This window comes from Uloborus diversus, chromosome 6, assembly GCF_026930045.1.
Source record: "Uloborus diversus isolate 005 chromosome 6, Udiv.v.3.1, whole genome shotgun sequence".
Taxonomy (NCBI): Eukaryota; Metazoa; Arthropoda; class Arachnida; order Araneae; family Uloboridae; genus Uloborus; species Uloborus diversus.
In genome coordinates this window covers 66,341,509-66,363,986 of record NC_072736.1, presented here as the reverse complement: position 1 = coordinate 66,363,986, position 22,478 = coordinate 66,341,509, and the positions used below count along the sequence as shown (strand labels likewise).

General features: G+C 33.4%; 1 protein-coding gene across 2 annotated transcripts in view; it reads left to right on the top strand.

The window, feature by feature from the left end:
• The first annotated feature begins 5,033 nt into the window (after positions 1 to 5,033).
• Positions 5,034 to 22,478, top strand: part of LOC129224349 (pumilio homolog 3-like) — a 38,498-nt gene continuing 21,053 nt past the window's right edge. The window contains exons 1-5 of one of the 2 annotated variants that reach the window (XM_054858790.1): positions 5,034 to 5,126; positions 7,295 to 7,385; positions 14,057 to 14,376; positions 16,503 to 16,578; positions 21,896 to 21,989. In XM_054858790.1, the coding sequence (XP_054714765.1) occupies positions 7,299 to 7,385; positions 14,057 to 14,376; positions 16,503 to 16,578; positions 21,896 to 21,989 (577 nt within the window). In that variant the 5' untranslated portion in view covers positions 5,034 to 5,126; positions 7,295 to 7,298. The remainder of the gene's footprint in view (positions 5,127 to 7,294; positions 7,386 to 14,056; positions 14,377 to 16,502; positions 16,579 to 21,895; positions 21,990 to 22,478) is intronic. The other variant, XM_054858791.1, reaches the window with a different exon arrangement.

Below are 22,478 nucleotides of genomic sequence, written 5' to 3'. Positions count from 1 at the left end.
GTCATTGAGTATTATCGAGTTAATGATTTCACCATGTAATTATTTTTTGATAATTGTTTATTAGTCTATTTAAGATTGTTTCCTAAATAGGGATAAATGGAGGATACCAAGTTTGGATTCTTATACCTATCATATGGGTTTCTAAATAGATATACTTCAGAGTGTTTACATGTCACAAAATTAAGTTTCTGATGAAAATAATGAAAAATGCCTCAAATTTTGAGCTCATTAAGATTTTAAAAAAAAAAATCCAATTATTTGCAAACCTTTTTTGATATTGCTCTTTTTTTATTTTCTCTTCTCTCACCTGAAATATTAGTGGCCTTATGTGAGAGCAAAATCCAATGGACTTTTATTTTCTTGACGGTAGTGGTGTACTCCAAGACGATTATGCCGGAGTGCACTGGGCTACAATTGTTAAATCTTGGTTTGATGAGCACGATGCATCATTTCAACATATGATTTGGCCACCACAAAGTCCAAACCTCAGTCCAATCGAGAATCTGTGGGACGTACTCAAAAAGGATTTAAGATCACGCACCACACTTCCTTCATTTATCGAACGATTAGGAGACTTCTTGATGGAATCGTGGGCGAAAATAAAAACGGATACTCTACAAAAGCTCACTGAAGCAATGCCATGGCGTATGAAAGTTGTGATATGCGCAAAAGGTGGTCTAACCAAACATTAAGGCATGCGACTTTATTTTTGGACACATAGTGTATATTCGTGAAAGTATCTCTTAAACTCACGGAGATTTAAACATTTCTTTCAAAAATATAAATTTTATTTGAAGGTTTTCGGCTCATAGCACACAGTGTTTTCCATCGAACAATACTAAACTTTCAGAATATTTGACAGCATACAAGAGAAACAAAATAATACAATTTGAAGTTAAAATATTGAAAATCGGGTGATATGTGGACGTTTAAAGCAATCGAGTTTTCCTATTTCATGCACGAAAGATAACAATTTATAAACTTCATAATCCAAAGCGCTAGTAGATCCTGCAACTCATAATAAAATTCCAGCTCAACATCTTTCAATAAAGCGATCTAATGAACTAAATTTCAATAATTCTTGGATAGGCAAAACAAATCATAAGGCGTCATTCGCAAACCGGCAACACTTTCCTGTTATCGTGCAGAGTGATTCATGATAAAAGGGAATTATTTGCAATTGATCCCTCACGATTCGTCTTAGATTGCTAATAAGTTTTTCAAGTTTTAAGGTATACAGCTATAATTTTAATCTGAGTTGCAGGATCAGCATCTACCTGGGTTTTGGATTATGAAGGTTATAAATTGCTTTCTTTCGCACATGCACAGTGAAAAATTAATTGCTTTAAACATTCATATTTCATAAAGTTTTCAATCTTTTTAATTTCAAATTTTATTATGTTTTTCTTGCATGCTGTCAAATATTCTGAAAGTTAAATAACTTTTGACGGAAAACTGTGTGTTATGAGCATGAGCCGAAAACCTTGAAAAAAAATTGTATTTTTGAAAAAAATGCTTTTATCTCTGTGGATATAAGAGATACTTTCACGAAAATGTTTAAAAAAAATCGACACAGTTCGTTAACTTATTTCTGAAATTTATAGCTTATTCCCAGATATTTACAATGAAGGATGATCAAAAACCTTTTTTTTTTGTTTTCTTAATTTTGGCTGGTGCCCTAAGTGAATGGAAAGTGACAGCTGGAGTATACCTTTTACGTGAAAAAAAATTAGTGCAATTAGTCTACGAGAAAGCCGTAAAAGTGTGAATTTTTAATAGTGTCCCAAAACTTTTGGTCATATAGTGTATGCACTTATGTTTGGCTGTAAACAGTCCAAGTGAGATCCAAGCAATTGTTTCAAGCACTGCGATATGCAAGGCCAGACTAATTAAAAGTGAGGCCAAGGCCTACGGAACTTTGAAGACCCCCTCTCATTTTAAGTAAACGCAAAATAGTGTTTGATCTTTGCAGTGTCAGCAGGACTACTGGCGGATCCAGTTGGGAGAGGTGATAGAGTAATGCATTAAGGGGGGGGGGGGAGGGGGAACTAATGAATATAAAAAATTTTAAGAACTGAAGCATATTTTTTCAATATTTTTTGGAGTAATGTGTATCGTTCAAAGAGTTTGAATGAAAGTTAAGTTTTTCGAGTACAACACAGAAGAATAAAAAATTAAAAAAAAAAAAAAATTCTACTAGTATTCTGGATCTATTATCTAAATTAAACCTTTCAACTTTTGATTCGTTTGAGGAATGGTGAAGTTTTCTTCAGTTGCTATTCAGGTCCTCAATTGTACTTTTTTCCTTATAAAAGAAAAAGGTTGCAGTATTAGAATGTCATCTCTTTTTATCAGTTTTCATACGGAGCATAATAAAATACTAAAATTGCTTTTGTAAATAAAATTTGAAGATATAATTATGGATTTGTTTGTTGATTGAGTTGTTTAATATTCGCTCATAAGTAGGAGTGTTTGCAGGCTCTCCCCCGAAAATGTTTGTTAGGAATACTTTTTACACAATTTGGTGGTTAATAGGAAAGGTTATGATATTAGAGCTTCCAAAACGCAATTTTAGATATCTTTAGTAATGCTAAAAACCAGGGGGTTCCCCCGGAAAATTTTTTGCAATTGAAGTCCTAAAAACTAAATTATAGGCCATCTTTGATGGCGTAGCAGAAGACATGGGGTTCAGAACTTTTCCTGAGAAACTTTCAAAGTAGGAGTTCCAAAAACGCTGCTTTAGACGATCTTTGAATGATGTTGAACTATGAGGAAAGAAGAACATGGGAGTTCCTCTCCGGAAGTTGAAGTCTCAAAAACGCAGTTATACGTCATCTTTTGTGACGTAGGTCGTTGGAGGAAGGAACGGAGTTTGGAACTTTCTATCGGGGGGGGGGGGGGGGGAATTGTTCGAAATTGGAGCCTTGCGATGGTTTGCCATCATTGGTAGCGTTAAGGGAAGGGATGGAGTCAGGAGTTAATCCTCAACTCTTCAATATTGAAAGTTCAAAAACGTTATGTTAGAGGGACTCTAGGGGAAAGACTCGAGATCGAGGGCTCTCCCCCGGAATTCTCTCGGAATTGAAGTTCTGAAAACGTAATTAAATGCCCTCATTAACGACATTTTCGAAAAAATTTTCGATTCCGGTGATTTTTTCGAAATTGAAGCACCAGAAATTCAAAAGTTTTGACGATCTACGATGACATTGGAGAGAGAGGGGATAAAGAACTCTCATCCTCTGGAAAATTTTCGGGATTAACGTCGTAAAAATACAGTTGTTAGACAATTTTTGTGATGTGCTGGGGAGGGGAAGAATTTAGTGACCTTTTCCCAGAACACTTTTGAATTTACAAACCTTTTGGAGGGAACGATCGCCCCCCCTCCCCGTAAACCCGCCGAGCAGGGCCCTGTATATAGCGCCGTGAGCTCTGTGCATTGGGCGCCGGGAAAACATTGGGTCCAATGTGCTCGGCACTCAAGACCCAAAATTATCTGCGCCCAATCCTAGACTGGGAGGGAGATCCCCCCTCCCAGAGTTACGGCTTGTCACTCGAACTCGGACAGATTGCCTGGAAGCACTCCGACGAACGGTGGGTAGACCATCGAGGGGCGGAGCTTCTAATGTTTTCATAAATTTTGATATTAATAGAAATTATTAGAATCGCAAAGACTATTTAATTCGAAGCTAGCAACTTTTAGTGTTTTTGTTTTGCTACGCTGAATCGTTGCAATGGACCTTTTAAATAATAGGGGCCTCGAAGGGGATCCAAAAATGCAACTACGTATTTTGCACAGTTCCCATAATCCCTGATAAACCCATGGGCGGACTGGGTCCCGCCAGAGGGCGTCAACCTTGACTCCCAAAAAGCGATTAAAAAAAAAAAAAAAGGCATTAAAGTTTAAGGGTGCAACATAAATAAATAAAAACGAAAGCACAGAGGTTTGAGCGCGAACAAAAAAAAAAAAAAACTTGAACTTTGACATTTTGAATTCAAAATATGTTTTTCGCAATCACGAGTGTGTGTGTGTGTATGTAAACGTGTGTGGGTGGGAAGTATGTTTGTTTGTGTGTGAGGGGTATGTGTATGCGTGTGTACGTAGACATGTGTGTGCGTTTGTGAGTAGTTGTGTGTATGTGTCGGTGTGTGTGTAGGTGTATGTGTAAGTGTAGGCAAGTAAGTGACGCAACATGGAGACGGTTTTCGCAAGAGAGAAGCAGCTTCGTGAGGCGGCCGGTCGACGGTGGTGCTACAAAGGGAGGCGAGGGGGAAATAAAATAATAAGAATTCAAAACTGTCAAGTGAGAACAATAAGCAATCGTGACTGCTCAACCAAAAAAAGGAAACAAGGTGCAGCTTGAAGGTGCAACCCCCCTCCCCCCAACCTCAAAAGATGCACAGATTCAAGAGTGAGCAATGAAACGAAGACGCACAGGTTCGAGGGCGCAAAACATTAAATGAAAGTTTAAAAAAAAAAGATCTGTGACCCACTTCCCCCAATTAACTCTAATTGGAATTCCGAAACTTTAAATTCAAATTATGTTTTTCGCAATCACGAGTTGCGACAAGATCCTACTGATTATAGTTATTGTTTCTAGAAATGGCTCCCCCTCCCCAAGCATGTCCCTCCTCCTGGGTGGTAACGTATGTATAATTGTGTGTGTAGGCTTACGTGTGAAGGTGAGTGAAGGCGTGTGCGCGTAGGGGAGTGTGTATGAGCATGCGTGTGTAGGACATGGACGCCACCGCCGAGCCCAAGTGGATTCCGGTGGACAGTGCTCAAGACCAGCCGCACCGCCGCCGGTGGACGGTGGTGCTGCAGCCCTGGTCCAAGCTGAAAAAGGAACCGTAAAGTCAAGGACTGTCAAGTGAGAACAATAAGCAATCGTGATTGCTCAAAAAGTTAGTCTAATTTTGAATGTTTCCAAGTGCACGTGTCACTGTCACGCTTCTTGCACGACGTCACTTGCCGAAGTCGTGCCTCTAGAACAATTATTAATGATACAAGAAGTAGTGAAACATCTCAACTAATTTCATATAAACAAACTTTTTTTTTTAGAGCAACGTGTTTTGAGTTTGAGTATTTTTGTGAATATATTTATTAATGGTTTGCTTCCGAGAAGTATGTAAGTTTCAGCTGAAATACCACATAATTTCTGCAGAATGTATGATATGTCATAAAGATTCTTGAACAAGTTCTGTCTTTTTATCTGGATACTTTCAGTTTCAGTGTATCGAAATTAGAATTGTCATTTAAACCCTTATTTATCTGTATACAATGCTTCAAATCTTGAAAAAGGTTTCAACAATGCTAACTAAATGTGTATCTTAAACATTTTGATTTAGTGCTCTGTTTACAAGAGTGCAAAATGAGACCAAAAGTATAGGTGGTGTTAGTAAACAAAGTATAGTTTGATGTGAGGGGGTTTTGTAGTCTACTTGCATGGGTCCTCAACCTAGGTTCGGTGGAAAGAAGAGAGGGGTACCGCGAAGTGTCCGTGTTATCAATGTATATGTAAGGTGAGTGCCAAATAATGCCCGGTTGACTCGTTAGGAAGTCCTCCATTTTTTGATATAGTAGTATAACAAAAATTCACTAGATCCTCTTTCATCGTCATCAAAAAACTTAGCTGATGATAAAGCGTTATCAACTCAAATCGTTTACGTTTTATTCATACATTGCTTGTACACAATGTATTACAGATACTATTGCTGACTAGGGCTCGAAAATAGGGAAGTTGCAACCTATTAAATGTTCATATTTTGACTATTGGATATTGTTAATTGACCCTCAAAACTAAAAAATTCACCATCGCCGAATTTTGAAACACCGTGATTGATTTTTAATGAATTTTTAAAAATCCATGCACAAAAGTGCGCTCTTCTGAAAGGTCACGAGCTTACGTCACAAGGCACTAATGGGCAGCCTTCCGCCGAAGATCCCTTGTTTTCGTACGGACATTTTGAGCGCGCTGACATTTTTATTTTTTAGAAATTCAGTAATCCTTTTGAACACACTATGGAGGCCGGATTCGTTAAAGCACAATTTAAATAATATTCCTCAAGTAACATCAATGATGATATTCATATATTTCCGAGAGGATGAGAGATTTAATGTTCCAGAAACGTAAGGAGTTAAATGCGAGGAGATAAGCCTTTTACATTTCGTCTTCGAAGCCAACTGCATGCCCTTCGGCTTCTGAAGAGTGCATGACGTCACTTCCTATGTCATTTGATGTCACAAGCGCTTGAACTTTAAAAATTAATTTTAAAAAAACTACTTATCGTATCGTAAAAATTTTTTCACCTATGATGTTCATACATGTTACTCTATCATATAAAAATAAAATTGAAAAATCGAAAACTTTCCTATTGCATTGCCTGACATGCCGAGGGCATGTAAAAACTCTGACTGGGCATTATATCTTTTACCCTGAACATGCCTGGCTGGGTATGTAATTATTTAATTACGTCGACGGTTTAGAGGGTTCATGACCCCTTGATCCTCCCCTTGTACCGCTGACCTATGGATTATATCCCAGAAAATATGATGCAAATCTTCATTAGCTGAAATTTGCAAACTTCCTTCCTTCCAAAATTTGAGCTTTTTTTTCACTCAATTAAGAAATAGTTTGCATAAGGTCTCCAAAATCTGCAAAACAGACCTACTATTCCTGCTACAGGTGCCTTCACATTTCCAAGTGTGTCTTTAATGTGTTAAGTTTAAAATCATTCCATAAAAAAATTTAAAATTGAGACACCTGATCATTATGACAAAGTTTAACACTTTCTAGTTAATGACCAATTTATGACCTATCTTGTTGCTGGGACATTCCACGGTATTTTTGACATTATGTAGAGTCCGTAACGTGACCTTTTTTTGCCATAACTTTTTAATTTACTGTTTGATTTGCAAATTATTTTAATATTAGCTGGTGTGTTGGTGGGAAAAGATCAAAATAAAAAATTTTGCTAATCAAACAGTAAATTAAAAAGTTATGGCAAAAAAGGTCACGTTACGAACTCTACATAAATGTCAAAAATACCTTGGAATGCCCCCTTTTATAATAGTAACAAAAAAAAAAAAAAACTATTGCTAAAAACTAAATTTTACAAAATTGAATGAGAGTTTTCACAAAACCGAATTTGTTTCTTAAAAAATTCATAAAAATACACACTTGTAAAAATGCCTGGAATAACTTCTAGACATTGATGTAAATGTTTTATATTTGTTTAATGTTTGTTTTTCCAGTTTTTTTACAATGTAATTTATTTTTTTCAATTTACCTTCTAGAATAATGACTGAAGATTCATCAAAAATAAATACTAAGTTAGGCAAAAGAAAAAATGCAAAGCTATGGAAGAATTCTAAAAATAAAAAATCAGTAAGTACATTTTATGATCAATGGTGATTGAATTTGAGTTTTGAGTTATTCTTCAAAAGATAAATTTTCCCAATTTTATATATTTGTTTTGGAACTACCCTGGCAAAAATTTGAAAAAAAAAAAAAGCATCAAACAAGTCAGGGTTTTCCATTTATCATGCAATTTCATTCTTTGACTAGAAATATTTATGTTGTGTTGAGTCATGGTAAGTTAATTTACCTGAAGGGGGGAGGGATATGCTATCTGGAGATCTTTTACTTGTGTTTGAATTTTCTGTCTCTCTCTCTGTCTGTTCTTGTGTAAACGTAAGGTTACATTGAGAAAGATAAGAATCATTTGATTGTATTTTGGAATAAATTGGGAGAGTTGGACTGTCTTAAATTTTTACCTTGATATTTATCATTCGAATAAAATTTAAGTTGGTTTGAATAGTTAAAGCATTTTTTATAACTCAATGGGATGGTATATAGTTATTAAAAACAGATAGTTTAAACTGGACCGCTTCCACATATTATGAGAAAGGATGGCATTAACAGGGGTCTGGCCAGAGGAAATTTGGGTCCGTTAACGGACCCTTCACAAAAATCTGACCAACCAAAACGGACCTTTCACAAAATCCCGACCAACCAAAACGGACCCTTCACAAAATTCTGATAAACAAAAACGGATCTTTCACAAATTGTTTATTGGAAGAGCAAATCTCAAATTAAAATAACGCAGCATATTTCCAACGATAATGTTTGGAACCTTTTTTAAACTTTAATTAGAGGCATCAACTTATACAAAACCTGCTAATTTTGCAAAAGAAAAAAAAAGACGTTCCTGCAAGCGATAAATAACTACTAAGGCCAAATAAATATAATGCTTGTTGTTGGTTTCTATGAAAGAAATTAACTGCTGAAAGTCAGTTTGGTTTATAATTTTGCTTGTCTGTTTTATGCAGCGGTGTTGCTGCAAACTTCTATGAAAAAGTCAGCCGTAAGCACTTTTCTCCCCGCTCATGATTTAATAAACAATAATATACAGCGAAATGAACTTAGAACTGCAAAGGATAGAAGGGATGGGGGGGGGGATGTGATTGCTTCATATAGGGTTGCCAACTTTAAACTTATCGCCACTGTCACTTAGCGTCTGGCGGTTGCGATGTTTAACTGTTTATCGCTACTTAGCGTCTAGCGGAGCGACGTTTACTTGTTATTTTGGGAGAAAGTTATATGGGTTTGATTTTTCGATGCTAAAAAGGCCTAATTAATTTTATTCATCGTTTTTTTCTTTAGATGCCTACATTTTGAAAAGCGCAATCTTTTTAGATTCGATATGAGAATCATACTTTATTCTTTTTTCAAGCTAACTTCGCTTTATTAGGATGCAAATGAATGAAAAGTCTCTTTGTTTTTGTAACAACGCTTATTTTAAGTTTTTAGAGCGGAATTCAATTTTCTTTTAGGAGTCAAAAATTTAAATGCTGAACCGATGGTCATTTTTTATTTATTTATTTATTTTTGATTCAACTCTGTCCAGACATTAATGAAATGTTTATCATAGGACTCTAAAGTGCAATTCTAAAATTATGTTGTGAGAAATATTTATTTTACAAGCCGTTTTTATACTTTTGATGTTTTCACTTCGAGGATTGCGATCTGTTTGCATCCGTTACGGGAATTGGATTTTTCGAATTTTCGATGTTTAGTACGCTTTGTTAAGGGGTCAACAATTAAAATATTTGTTTATTTTTGTAAAAATCATGGAGTTTTTAAATTTTAAATGAAATTTTGTATTTTTTAACAATGTCTTGGTTCAAAAAGTTAAATGCTGAACCCCTGCCTGTATTTCTTTATTACAATTATTTTAAATACTATACATATAACATTTCTAGTATAATTTAACATAATGTAGAATGGTAAATAAGTACTGATACTTGAGGCATACCCATCTCCCAAAGAGCGATGCCGCCCTCCCATACTCCAATGCTCGAAAAACACTCAAGAATGACATTCTCAACAGAAAAGAGGGAAAACACTCAACATTAAGTGTCAATGATGCAGTTGCGCCATCTCAAAATTCAAAAATCTCGTTTTTACAATTTTTTTTTTTAATTTGATTTTTTACAAAATTAATTGATTTTTCACAAAAATAATTGATTTTTCACAAAAAACGGACCCTGTGAAAAATCCTGGACAGACCCCTGATTAATTATTACACTAATCATTTTCAGCTTGTGTGCTTTAGCATCCAGAATTGGCTTACTAGATTGTATGATTTAACAATACAATTCTATTTCTTCTTAAATTTTTAAGTTTTAACCCCAACATACAAAGGAAGGGGGTTATAAGTTTGACGTGTATCTGTATCTGTACGCCTGTGTATTTGTCTGTTTCACTCTAACGCCTAAACTGATGGATCGAGTTTGAAAATTTTTTTGTTCGAAAGGAGAGTTGATCAAAAGTTCTTAACTAGGTTGCATATTCAGATGACATTAATCAACAAAGATATTAATTAAAAGCCTCTAAAAGTTTTTCTTGCAATTTTTGCAATGAAAACGTATTTAAAAATTTAGACCAAAATAAAGACTTCTATGTAAGAGAATTTGAACTTCAAAGTTTTTAAAAAACTGATTTTAAATGCGGCTAAGCCTTTTTTCACGTGACTGGTAACCAAATTCATTGTTGGCCAACAAGGAAAGAAAACAAGATGATTTAAAATTTTTGTCAGTTGCCAGTTCCTATTTGTTTGAACAAATAAAATACTTGTAATTGAATTTTAATAGATGAGACTTTAAAAAAGATTTTCAATTTTCCCTCCTGATTCTACATTTGCAACTCAGTCAGGGTTATTTTACAATTTTAATTTTGGTTACTTGTTACAGTTAAGTTATATGAGGGTCAGTCACTAAATAACGAGACGGGGCTCTAAAATAGACTCTATTTGACGTTCTTCAAAAATACTGACTGAAATTGTATGAACACTTATCCCTCTGAGAAATTAGTCGTATAATTCTGTACTCATAAAAGTCTTTTGACTGCTGCTGGCACCAATTAACCAAACAAAGCACTCCTTTACTTCATCGTTCAAATAAAATCGCTGTCCCCAAAGTGCCTTCTTGAGTTTCCCAAAGATGTGGGATCATATGGGGATACATCTAGATTATAAAGGGGTGATTCGAGACTTCCGACTTAAATTTCCGCAAAAGTTCCTCAGTTGCTTTCTGTCTGTGGTCAAGCGTTATCGTGCAATAGGATGACAGCATGTGAAAGTTCACTGGAACCACACACAGCCAATGCAAAAGGATCAAACTAATCACAAATATGATTGCAGTTTCCCTTAACAGAAATTAATTACAGTCAAACCTCCCTTAACAGACACTCCGTTAGCGGACAGTTTCTGAATCTTGAGACCCTCCAGATGGGCGTATAATGTATTTCACTCCTCGTTAGTGGACACTCCCGTAAGCAAACAGTAAATCAGCCGAGTTTCGTTTTATTTTTCTGTGTCTGGTAAGCTTTTGCTCAGCACTGCTTTTGTGGCAAGCATTTTTTCTACTCCTTAACGATGTTCTGGGACTAACCAGTACCGATAGAAGGGTTAACCCCCCTTTTCTCTGAAAACAGGAGCCATTCAAGTCGAATTGTTTAGTCGCAGCTTATAAAAGTTTTGTTTTCATTTCATGCACGAAATTCCAGCAAAAAGCAAAAAAAAAAAAAAAATACTCTCTTGCAACTTAACGTCATCCCCCCTTCCTTTCTACTAGATTTTGGGAGACGAGCGTCAGCTCTGCCTCCTTTCCCACCAGACTTTGATGAGGAATCGGCACCGTATTGCCAGATTAAGTGAAAAGTTGCCGATTGCGCTACATTTTGCTATAATCTAAAATAAAAAAGGTGCTGAAAATCAACAACATTGATTCCATTGTGCTTGACTGGTTTTGTTCAACTAGAGCAACGATTCCCAAAGTGTGTTCCGCGGAATCCTAGGGTTCCATCAAACAATAAGAAGGGTTCCGCCGCAAGCTAATTTACTGTGGAAAATAATTTTTGCAATAACAAAAAATTTAAAAAAAAAAAAGATTTCAAGGATTTAAAATGCTATGCTAGATTGTAGTCGTCATTGTGTTTTTCATCGCCATGCCAGCATAACAAGGAAAATTCCATCTGATTTGAAGCAAATTCTTCCCTGAGCTTTAACAGTAGTTTTATCAAGTTTAATCCCCTCCAGTGATGACTATTCAGCTATACTTATATTATTCATAGTTGAGACAGTAAAATTAGTTAACACAAATAACTACTTTTCCATACAGAAATATGCTGGCTTTCTGTAGTTTTTAGGAGATTGTATGAACTTCCTGACAAACTGAAGCTTTTTTAACTGGAACAAAAAACATCGGTATTTGTAAGCTTTGAATGTTTTGCATGCGGAGCGATAGGGATTGCAAAATTTCGTCCAATTCCATGCTTTACGCTTTAAGTTGGAATGCCCACAAAAAATGAGTCAAATACATATAAATGCAGACGCATAGACAGATAGCTTCAAAAAATGCTTAAAGTAGGTTGGACACAACTTAAAACTGGTTAATGTGTCAAAATGTGAAAAATTTCTCGAAACCGATAGTTTCCTCTATATAGAAGAATTAATTATGATAGCGAATGATTGTTATTTATCATTTGACTTTCAGATCATTAGCATTTTGTCTTAGGGGTTTCTTGAAGTGTAAGTGATGCACTAAGGGTTCCGTAGCTCAAAAAGTTTGGGAACCGCTGAGCTAGAGGAAACACTTTACGAAAATGCCTTCCTATTTTATTTTCCCCGAAAGATTCAGCGGATTATTTACTTATTAGTTAAGTTCACTTATATAAGCAATACTCATTAATTTAATTTAGAACTATACACTGTATGTGTATAGTTCTAAATTAAATTATAACTATACACATACAGTGTATAGTTCTAGGGTTAAGGTTTAAAATACAAAATTAAAATGCCATAGTAAATTCAGACTCCCCTATAGCGGACACTCCTCGTTAACGGTCAAAAACTTTGGTCCTGACGGTGTCCGCTATTCGGAGGTTTGACTACATTGTGAAATTGTTATTTTATGTATACTATTTCAACATTAGCCATGATATACATTCTGCAAATATACAAATGTTTTTTGTAAAATGTTGCAACTTATGAAATTCTCTACAATTCTTTGTAAGTTGACCTGTGTTGTGTTCTGACTGAAGAGCCATCAATACTGACAAAAGTAAAGCACCTGTTTTACTGGTAAAAAAATAAAAGGGAGAAACGATTAAATCTGGAATGTTAACATCACATTATGGAACTGATTAATGGGGCCTTTTTAAATAAATGCAAGTTCTCTTCTGCACCAAAATTACTCTCCTGTAACCGATGCTAGGCCTACTGAGAGTTGATTAATTAGGATAAATGCATTACAAGAGTCAATAATAAGGAAAAGTAGCTGATGTAAAGGACTATAGAATACAATTTGTGAAAAAAAAAATGCTGTAGGACTCCTACTCAAAAGTTGGTTATCGAAAATTTTTTTGAACTGGATTATTTTAATAGTTCTGCATAAAACCCCTTCTGATAGAAGAAGATTTATTTTACCTAATGCCTAGTGCACCATAATGGATGGTAAAAATCTAGTACTGTTTTAAAATAAATTTTAAACCACTCGTTCACCATCACTTCATTAGAAGATATTGGATTGCAAAAGATATGGTAATATTTGCTAAACATGTTTATTTAAATTATTCGATGACTGCTCTTATACTTCAGAATGCACATGTAATGATTTCAGTTTCATAATTACAATATAAAAATATTCATAAAGAAGTAAGAAAAATTGCATGGTTCTTTTTGACAATTAAGTGACACACTTGAATCGAAGACCATTGGGTAAAGCTGTTAAAGAAATGAATGAAAAAATAATGCTGCAAAGTCCCTGAGATTATGCCGAAAATTTCATGAAATTGAAGGACTTCCTAACTATGTGATCAGTTTCATTATCTGAAAGAATGAATTTACCTGACAGGTTTTATCATGCAAAATTCGGAAGATGAAACAAATCTGCGAGTTTTGGAAGAATTACCCCAAAGCTTTAAAATTTATTGAAGGAAGCTAGTTAATAATCTTTCTGAAAAAAATTAATATATTATAAGAGTTTAATGGAAAAATAATAACCAATGAGAAGATAAATTTCAATTCTTGTTTCAGGCTGTTAAAAAACATTTTTGCAGTTATACAGGTAGCAAAAAATAGATCGGTAGTTACTAGCCCAATCACATCCATAGTGATTTAAATATAGTTATTGTCATGCAATTTTCAACTTAAATATGCTTAACAATTAAATGGAACAAAGTTGTATTGCTTAGCTTTTTTCTTCCCTTCTGCATTTATTGCGTGAAATCAAATATTGCCAAACTTCGAGGATGTTGAGCTACCTCTAAAAGTTAAAATTATGAGCTCAAACTTCACAGTTATTATTTTTACATAAATGGAACCAAATAGGAGGGTAAGACCAGTAAAAATAAGACATTTTTAAAAAAGGGCCTTTTTTGGACCACCCTAATCTTTATATTAAATTGTGGTTGATAATTTTGTCAAATCTTGATTCTGCTTTTAAATTTCTTTTGAAATGTTCTGTTTTCTCAAGTCTTGTTTTAATTTGTTTCAGAAATTACTTCAAGAAGATACACCAGCTTTGAAAAGTATTCTGAAGAAAGAATCAAATCACGAGAGTGGAAAAAACAAGCTCTCTCCAAATCAAAAGAAACATGATTTCTCTAAAATTAAGAAAATAAAGCATGATCTGCAACCTGATAAAACAGAACCATCATTAAAAAGAAAAAATGAAAATCAAACTGAATCCGAAAACAAAAAAATAAAACTTTGTGAGCTGAAAAAAAAGGCTCGTAAATTAGTTAGAAAGAAAAGTGATCAGAAGAATTTTGAAGTTGGAAAAAATTTGTTGAAACTATGGGAAGAGCTTCGAAGGTGTGAACTATTTAAATATTTTATAATTTAGATGTCTTTAAAATTGATATCATATTTTTGGAAAAGATTTATTAAAGAAGTAGACTATATTTGCGGCAGTGAGAAGCAAAGGGGTATCAGTGGACATTTTCAAGTTTTGAATAAAACACATTTAAAGTTACGGTAGGGTTTTATTGAAAGTTTTTCTAAATCATGCTTTGTAACAGCACCCACCAGGGTTGCTGGTACTATCTCTTGCGCTAAAACGGAGGAGAGTTTCACCTACCGTTTGTACTGGTTGTCTCCAAATTTTTAATTTTGGCACTTAGACCCCTTTGCTTCTCACTGCCTCATTTCTTTTTTCTTTATTATTATTTTTTTATATACTGTCCGCCCCACCTAATCGCAGATTGTCGGTTCCAAGAGATATTGTTTGATTAAGCGGGGAAATTTTCTTTACCTTTCTAAAATAAAAACATTTGTCTCAAAACGTAATAAGAATGCAATAGCTATATAAATGAATTATTAATGTTATTGGCAAAAAGTTTTTGAAATAAGCTAAGTTAATAACGAAATAGTTTAATAATTAGTATATATATTACAACTACATACAATAACTATTATAAGTAACTTTCAACCTGAGTTATGAAATCTTTGGTTTGGCACCTTTTTTCAGTACATTATTTTTCGAAAAATTCCATAACAGTAGATTGCTTGCTCAAGGTCTTTCGAGAACATATTTCTGACTCCCCGCCCCTACTATTCCCTTGTCTGCTGTGTTTTACATTTAATATTTATCAATTTATTATGGTCTAAAATGTGTATATTTCTTTGTGTTATTTAATTCCATTATCGACTGTGCTGTCCTTTTTTTTTGTAATGGCAAAGGCAAAAGAAACTATAGAATAAAGGAAGCATTTTGATGGAATAAGAATGTTGTTTTTCTCCCCATGTTGTCGGCAAAAAATATTACTTTATATTTTTTCGTCAGTAATTGTTCTTTCTTAATTTATTCTAAAAAGTGTTCAGCAAAAATATTAGAGAATGATGATTAGTATTATTGGATTATGTGGAGAAATTATTAAATAAAGCAGTGATCTTTAACATTGCGCCTATGGAGAAGATTGGATTCCGGGAGGTTTTATTGTATGAGCGGGGTATTCGTTTATCCGTTACTCGATTAAGCGAGGCTGACAGTATGTATTTTCTAAGTATTTGAAATCAAGTATTGTTCAAAATTAGGTTTTAATTAACTAATCTATCTTTCAGGTAATCTCGCAATTGTTACTCTTAGAGGCAGTTTTAGGCTTGCAGCAATGATTGTCAATTATTTTCAACTGTTGTATACATATTTATTTGTAAAATGTATTGTTGGTTTGCTAAATTGTTGCTCTAACAGTTGTATTTTTCCTAGTAACCTCCAACATAAGTATTTTTGTTTAAGCATCAATTATGAAATATAAATCTTTATTTGCGAGAATTGTAAGATTGCATGGTTTGGACACCATCATAAAAGGCACACCTTTGGACACTTTTTTAATGCTTTATGTCGGAAATTTAGTTTTCCAATTTTTACATGCATTCATGCATGGTTTGTGTTTTGGAAAATGTCACCTACTTTCTTTTCTTTTCTTTTCTTTTTTTTTTTTTTTTGCAAAAATAATGCAATAATAAATAATTGATTAAAAATGTATATATTTTTAATCAATTTTGTAAAAATGCAGTTGTCATAAGAGCTACACATGATATTGCATTTATTACTGATTATGGATTAAGACTTTTATTTTTTAGTCAGTATTGGTTGAGGTTTTTCAAATGTTTCCATGTCCTTTAATCAGTAGAATAACGGAAACAGTTTCAGTATAATCCCCGGGCTGGCAACTTTTTTTTTTTTTTTTGCGATTTGTTTTGGTAAAAACTCGCCAATTGTGTTTTGTTTTGCCTTAACATTAATGTGATCTTAATGCCTGCCAAAGGCTGCCGTAAAATTAAAATGCGTTTGCTTGGTTCTGCTTCACAAAATGTCGGCAACCAGGGGAAAATACTGAAATTTGTTCCAGATAATGTGTTGCTGCTAATTGTAGACTGAAAAATCATTAATTTTTATTAATATTTGAACTTAAATATAATTTAATCAAATCTTTCAGAGAAGACTGTCATCCTGAAAGAAAAAGCCAATTATTGTCCCAGATATGTGAATTAATTAAAGGCAGAGTTAAAGAAGTAAGTTCCTGTCATGTGAAGTTCATCATTTGAAAGTTTACTGATTGCTGGGAAACTACTGTCGTTTTTTAAGAACTATTGTACTAAGTTTTATTGCTTTACTAGTCAGCTTTGGTGACTAGATGGTTCGCTTTTTTGTAAAACTGCATTTTATGATAGATGTTATTCTATTTGCGCCTAGACAAGAGTAAGCAGGGTTGGGTTTTTTGCCAGGACAGTGGAAAAACCATGGCAAAAATGGAAAAAAAACGGCAAAAATGGAAAAAACGGCAAAAACCTAATTGCAAATAAAGTAGCATTATATTGTTAATCAAGAAATAGGGACAATATAATATAAATAATGCACTTTAATAATTTAATTCTCCCCATGTTTCTTCTAATTTATAAGGTGAAAAATAAATTAAAAACAAATGTTGGGATTGCAAAACTTAAGATTTTAAATGTTTGCTAAAACATTTTTTTCAGAATGAGTCAAATTTTATTTCTTTTATTTTATAGATGCATCTTGATTAAGTATACTTTATATAGATTTTTAGTATTCTGTAAAAAATGCTATAATAAACAAGCTAAGTACATTTTCATTGTAAGTTAATTATTTGGCTTAGATGTTAGTAACTGAAATTTTATGTTAATGTTTAAAATTTTCAAAATAAAAATGCTCCATAACTTTAAAAGTAAGTTAAACCTTAAATTTTTTTTAAACTATAAAAATAATTGAATTAAAATTTTATCAAAATCTTTTCATGCTTTTACTTTAATATAAAAAGGAAAAAAACTGTCCGTAAGTTGTTAACACAAAATCTATTTTTGCCACTTTGGCAAAAACTGGCAAATACCTATTTTTGCCGGGCGGTAAAAACCGTGGTTTTTCCCGCCCCCGGCAAAAACTTGCCAACCCTGAGAGTAAGTTCAGCATTTATATAATTTTTTTTAGTGGTATTATAATATGTGCGGTTATGAAACCAATTAGTGCAACTATATTAAAACTAGTAAGTTTCCAATGAATGTTGATTTTTTAAAATAATTTTGTTCCTATTTGTTTGCTTTTTTAAAAACTGTATGTGATTCTAAAGATGGACAATTAAAGTTGTTATTTTCTTATTTAAATGTTTTAAAAATGTAAAATTATATTAACTTATTTGAGGGCCATTTTACAGCATTTTAGACAAATGAAGAGTTCTTAACATGACACTTTTTTTGCCATAACTATTTAATTTACTGTTTGGTTAGCACATTATTTTAATTTGAGTTTGTGTATTGGTAGGAAAAACTCAAAATAAAATAATGTGCTAACCAAACAGTAAATTAAATAGTTAAGACAAAAAAGTCATGTTACAGACTGGACATAATTCTCCAAAATACCTTGAAATGACTCTTGACCGAATTACTTATCTGGAGAACTTGAGATATCACAATTTCGCTGTGTAGTTAATAATTGCATGATGTATTTGCCATTGGCCAATCAAGGCGTATTGGGTGATAGATATTTAGAGAACATAAATTCTATTTATATCATAAAAGTATTTGCGTGTTGTACACCGTCGATTCAGCCTTTCATTCAGTGGGTCGATTAAATGAGCTTAAAAACTATACACAGGGAGTTCCACATTTTGCTGACCACATAATAGGAACATCATTTTTTGCACCCCAGAGCCCTCTATCATCAAAACTGAGATGTGCACAGTGTTGGCCTCCATTTGCTGTTGTGCCACAAAGTTTAGTTTTTTGAAATAAAAGTATACAAATAATAATGATTTTGAACACATTAAATAGTTAATTTAAAAAATGAGGCTGGCACAACAAAATTAAAATTTTCAGCTTAGCAATGAGCAAGTGAAAATGTGTCTTTAAATGTAAATCTCTATTTAATGAAGTCTTCTATTGCACTTTCTTATTGAATTTTGCAACTTCATTAAATAGGCAAGGACTGTATTCAATAGTAGTTTTGATTTGCTGCAATTATTATTATTAGTAGTATTTTTTTTTTTTTTTGAACCAGAAGATTACATTGTTTGAAAGTTGAAACCTTACATGTTGGATATCTACATATTTGCTATATGCTACTCGGACAGAAAAGTTTTAATTTTTCTGTTTCAGTTGATAGTGAGTAATGAGGTTGATTCAAACAAAAACTGCCACATTAAAACTGTTTCACTTCTTATAAATAGCAATAAACCCTCCTTCCAAAGATATTAATCAAATGAGGCATTGCCCTCTTACTCCCAAAAGAGCAGGTTTGAACCTTGCACCAATTCTTAGATTTTCAAGGGTCAAAAAATTGACATTTTCGTTCTCATATGATTAAATGGCATGTAAAAGATCCCTTGAATATTATTTTGACTTTGAGTATCTTGGCAAAATTAAATTCCTTGTGCAATTTCACCTTGTAGGGACCAGGTGCCATCATGTGAGGGGGTAACTGGGCCGTACAAGTTCTCTTGGTAATGGCATCCATCAATAGTGGTACCACAAGAAAGAATGGGTGCCATACTCTGGGGAATGCACTAGGTGTGAATTGTTAGTAGCCACAATGCAACCCCATTGAAACAACAAACCACATAAACATTGAATCAAAAATGGCCATTTAAAGGGAAGTATCTTGATTTAGTTCTTCAAAGCATTTTTTTTTTGGGGGGGGGGGATCTTGGAATTAGTTCTGTTGTCTCAGAATCTGAATTTCTTGAATTGTGTACGTCACAAACCTAATTGGATCTTGGTCCGCTTCTGTTAATTGATATGCAGTGAAATCTCGATTAAACGATTGTCAAGGGATTGGAAAAAGTTATTGTTAAATCAGGATCATAAATTGGGGAGCATAGACATTTAATATAGTCAAATCCAGACCAGTGAAATGTATCATTAAATTGAGTAAATTGTTTAATCGAAGTTATACTGTATTGATGAAAAAATGTTTTTTGCTTTGCTTGAAAATGTTGTTGAATTTTGATATACAGGATGTCCACCCTAAAAGTGGACCAATAGCTAATTCCTAAACCGTTAGAGATAAGCGTATAATTCCATTTTTAAAATATCTTTAAATTGAGCAAAAACTCGAAATTCATGAAATTTTGAAAAAGTTACAAAATTTAACTTTTTACACAGTCCTCCAGTCTTATCAATGATATTTAGTAAAACATTCTGGACACACTAACATTTACAACTTAAAAAAAAAAATCGCTTTTCTACGACCAAAATTGACCGAGTTATGAAGTTTTGAAAAATCGCTATTTTCGAAAATTTTATGACGTCAGCGAGATAGCTCTAAAAGGCACATATGCGAATTGACAAAGTGTGTTAATAGGTTAAAATTTATTTTGGATTCTTGTCATCAAGAGGCAATATTTGGGTTCAAAAGACTCTGCAAGTACTATTTATAAGCTCAAAGGTATATTTATGATTAAAAGCTTTTTTTAAAATCTTATTTGTTTCAAGAATATCTACCATACGCGCGTGAATTTGATTGGAAAACATATTATGTATCTCAATTTATGTAAAAGGTTATCACTGTATTTAAATTTACAGAGTACTGATAAAGGAAAACAATAGTATATTTAAAAGAAAAGGAAAACCGTAAATGTTTGAATTATTTAGAATTTTTGTCATGGTATTTCAGAGGACAGACGATAATTTTGTAATGTTGAAAAAATGTTTTTTTCTATCTACGCATTTCATTTAATGGTGTAACGAAAGTTTCCGGCCAAGAAAGAAAAAAAAATGTGCAGACGATATAAGCGGTGGCTTCAATCTTTTGTTAGAATATAAATTCTTTTTCTGAAACAATGCTAGACTTTAGGTGCTCTTTAACTTAAATATTCTCGTTGGTCTCATTTTTCTTATCCTTTTATAAAACTGATATGATTGCTTGTCATGTTTCATAAATTAATTGATGGGTGTGAATTTGTTTCTCATTTCCGACCCATTCCATTCGTAGAACAAAAATTCAACGAGTAGGGTCCTATCGCAATTCGTGGTGGAGAGGAACATAATTTGAATTTAAATTATGTTTTTCACAATCATGAATTGCGAAAGCCTATTCCTTGGGTTTTTTGTTTGCACAAATGGAATGAAATAGAAATGACTAAGAAATTTGCACCTGCCATAATATTATGATTTAATTTTCTAGACTAGGTAATAGAGGCTTATCCATAAAAAAAAAAAAAAAGAAATGGTGATTTGGATGTGGTAGTAAAGATAAAGATTTTATGGCCGATATTCACCAGTACACTTATAAAGATTATTTACAGCGTATAACGTAAGGTATTTTTATTTCTGATCAATCTTAAATGATGAGAATTAGTAATCTTGAAATTTTGTGTGAAGATGAAGTTTTTCTGTTTAAGTTCATCTATATAGGTGTTTTTTCTGAAAAAAATTTAATTTTACATACAGAACGCTTTTTTTTTTTTTTTAATTTTTTATTTCTAAAGGTCTGCTTGAGTTTTAAGCCCAGAAAAAAAAAATGAATAAAATCAAACCACAGATGATTTGTAACTATGACAACAAAAATTTTACTCCCTGAATAAATATTAAAAACAACCGTCATCATAGCAATCTGAAAAATAAGAGCAACATCAACTTTGGTCAAATGCAGACAATAAGCAACTCGTGATTTAAGCAGAAAAAAAAGAGAGTATAATTGTTTAAAGAATAACATTTGATTTGAATTTAAAAAAAAAAAAGTCCATTTACTTAATGATATTCAGGGGATAGAAATTAGAGGTTCTTAAAACAAAACGACAAATTACTTTAATACCCCCCCCCCCCCCCAGCCTTTTAACCATAAATAGACTTCGAGCTTATAAATAGCACTTGCTAAATCTTTTCAACCCTTAATCTTGCCCCCGATAACAAGACCTAAAATAAATTTAAACCTATTAACACACTTTGTCAATTCGCATAGGTGCCCTTAACAACTCGCTCGCTGATGTCATAATATCTTCGAAAATAATGATTTTTCAAATATTCATAACTTGGTGATCAATTTTTGTCGTAGAAGAGTGATTTTTTTTAGTTGTAAATATCAATGTTAAATGTTAGTGTGTCCGGAATGTTTTATTAAATATTATGTATAATAAGTTAAATTTAAGTTAAGTATAATAAGTTAAGGGACTGTATAAAAAGTTAAATTTTGTAACTTTTTAAAAATTTGATTTTTTGACAAAAATTTCACGAATTTCGAGTCTTTGCGCAATTTAAACATTTTTTCAAAATTGAACTATACGCTTATCTCTAATGGTTTAGGAATTAGCTATTGGTCCACTATAAGGGTGGACACCCTGCATATGTAAATTGATCTTTTTAACTTTGACTTTTCCAGTTCACATTTGCTCATGATACTGTCCGTGTTTTGGAATGTGTTCTTGCAAGTGGAACCGAAAGTCACCGCTCTCTAGTGTTTGAAGAACTGAAAGGTATTTAAAGTGTGCAATAAATTTCTACTACTCTCTGCTGATGGAATGCACTGATGATATAGCTGTAGTGGGTGGTTAGGCTTGCTATGTTTGCGCAAGCTGTGTAGGGGTAGGGCAAGGGTGCGTATTTCTCCCAAGGCGATATCACACTCCACCCCTCAAATACTGTGGAACACCTCCCTAAGAGCGAACCCCGCCGCCCAAAAGAGATCAAAGGCTGTATAAAAAATCCCCCCCCCCCCTTAAAAGTTTCAATGGAGCAGATTTCGCCACAGACCTTCTTCATATATACCCCTGGTTTTTGCTCACTCGGTGTTTTTGTGAGATTTAACTCAAGTCTTTATTTTCCTGCATTGGTTTGATAATTTCTCTGCCCTTAAATTTGGAATCCCACACACATAGCCTACTCTACACCAGTATGCCAAATGCTTTAAAATTGTAAATTCGACGAAACACACTCTCATTTGGCAATGTATTGGCAAAAAGAAT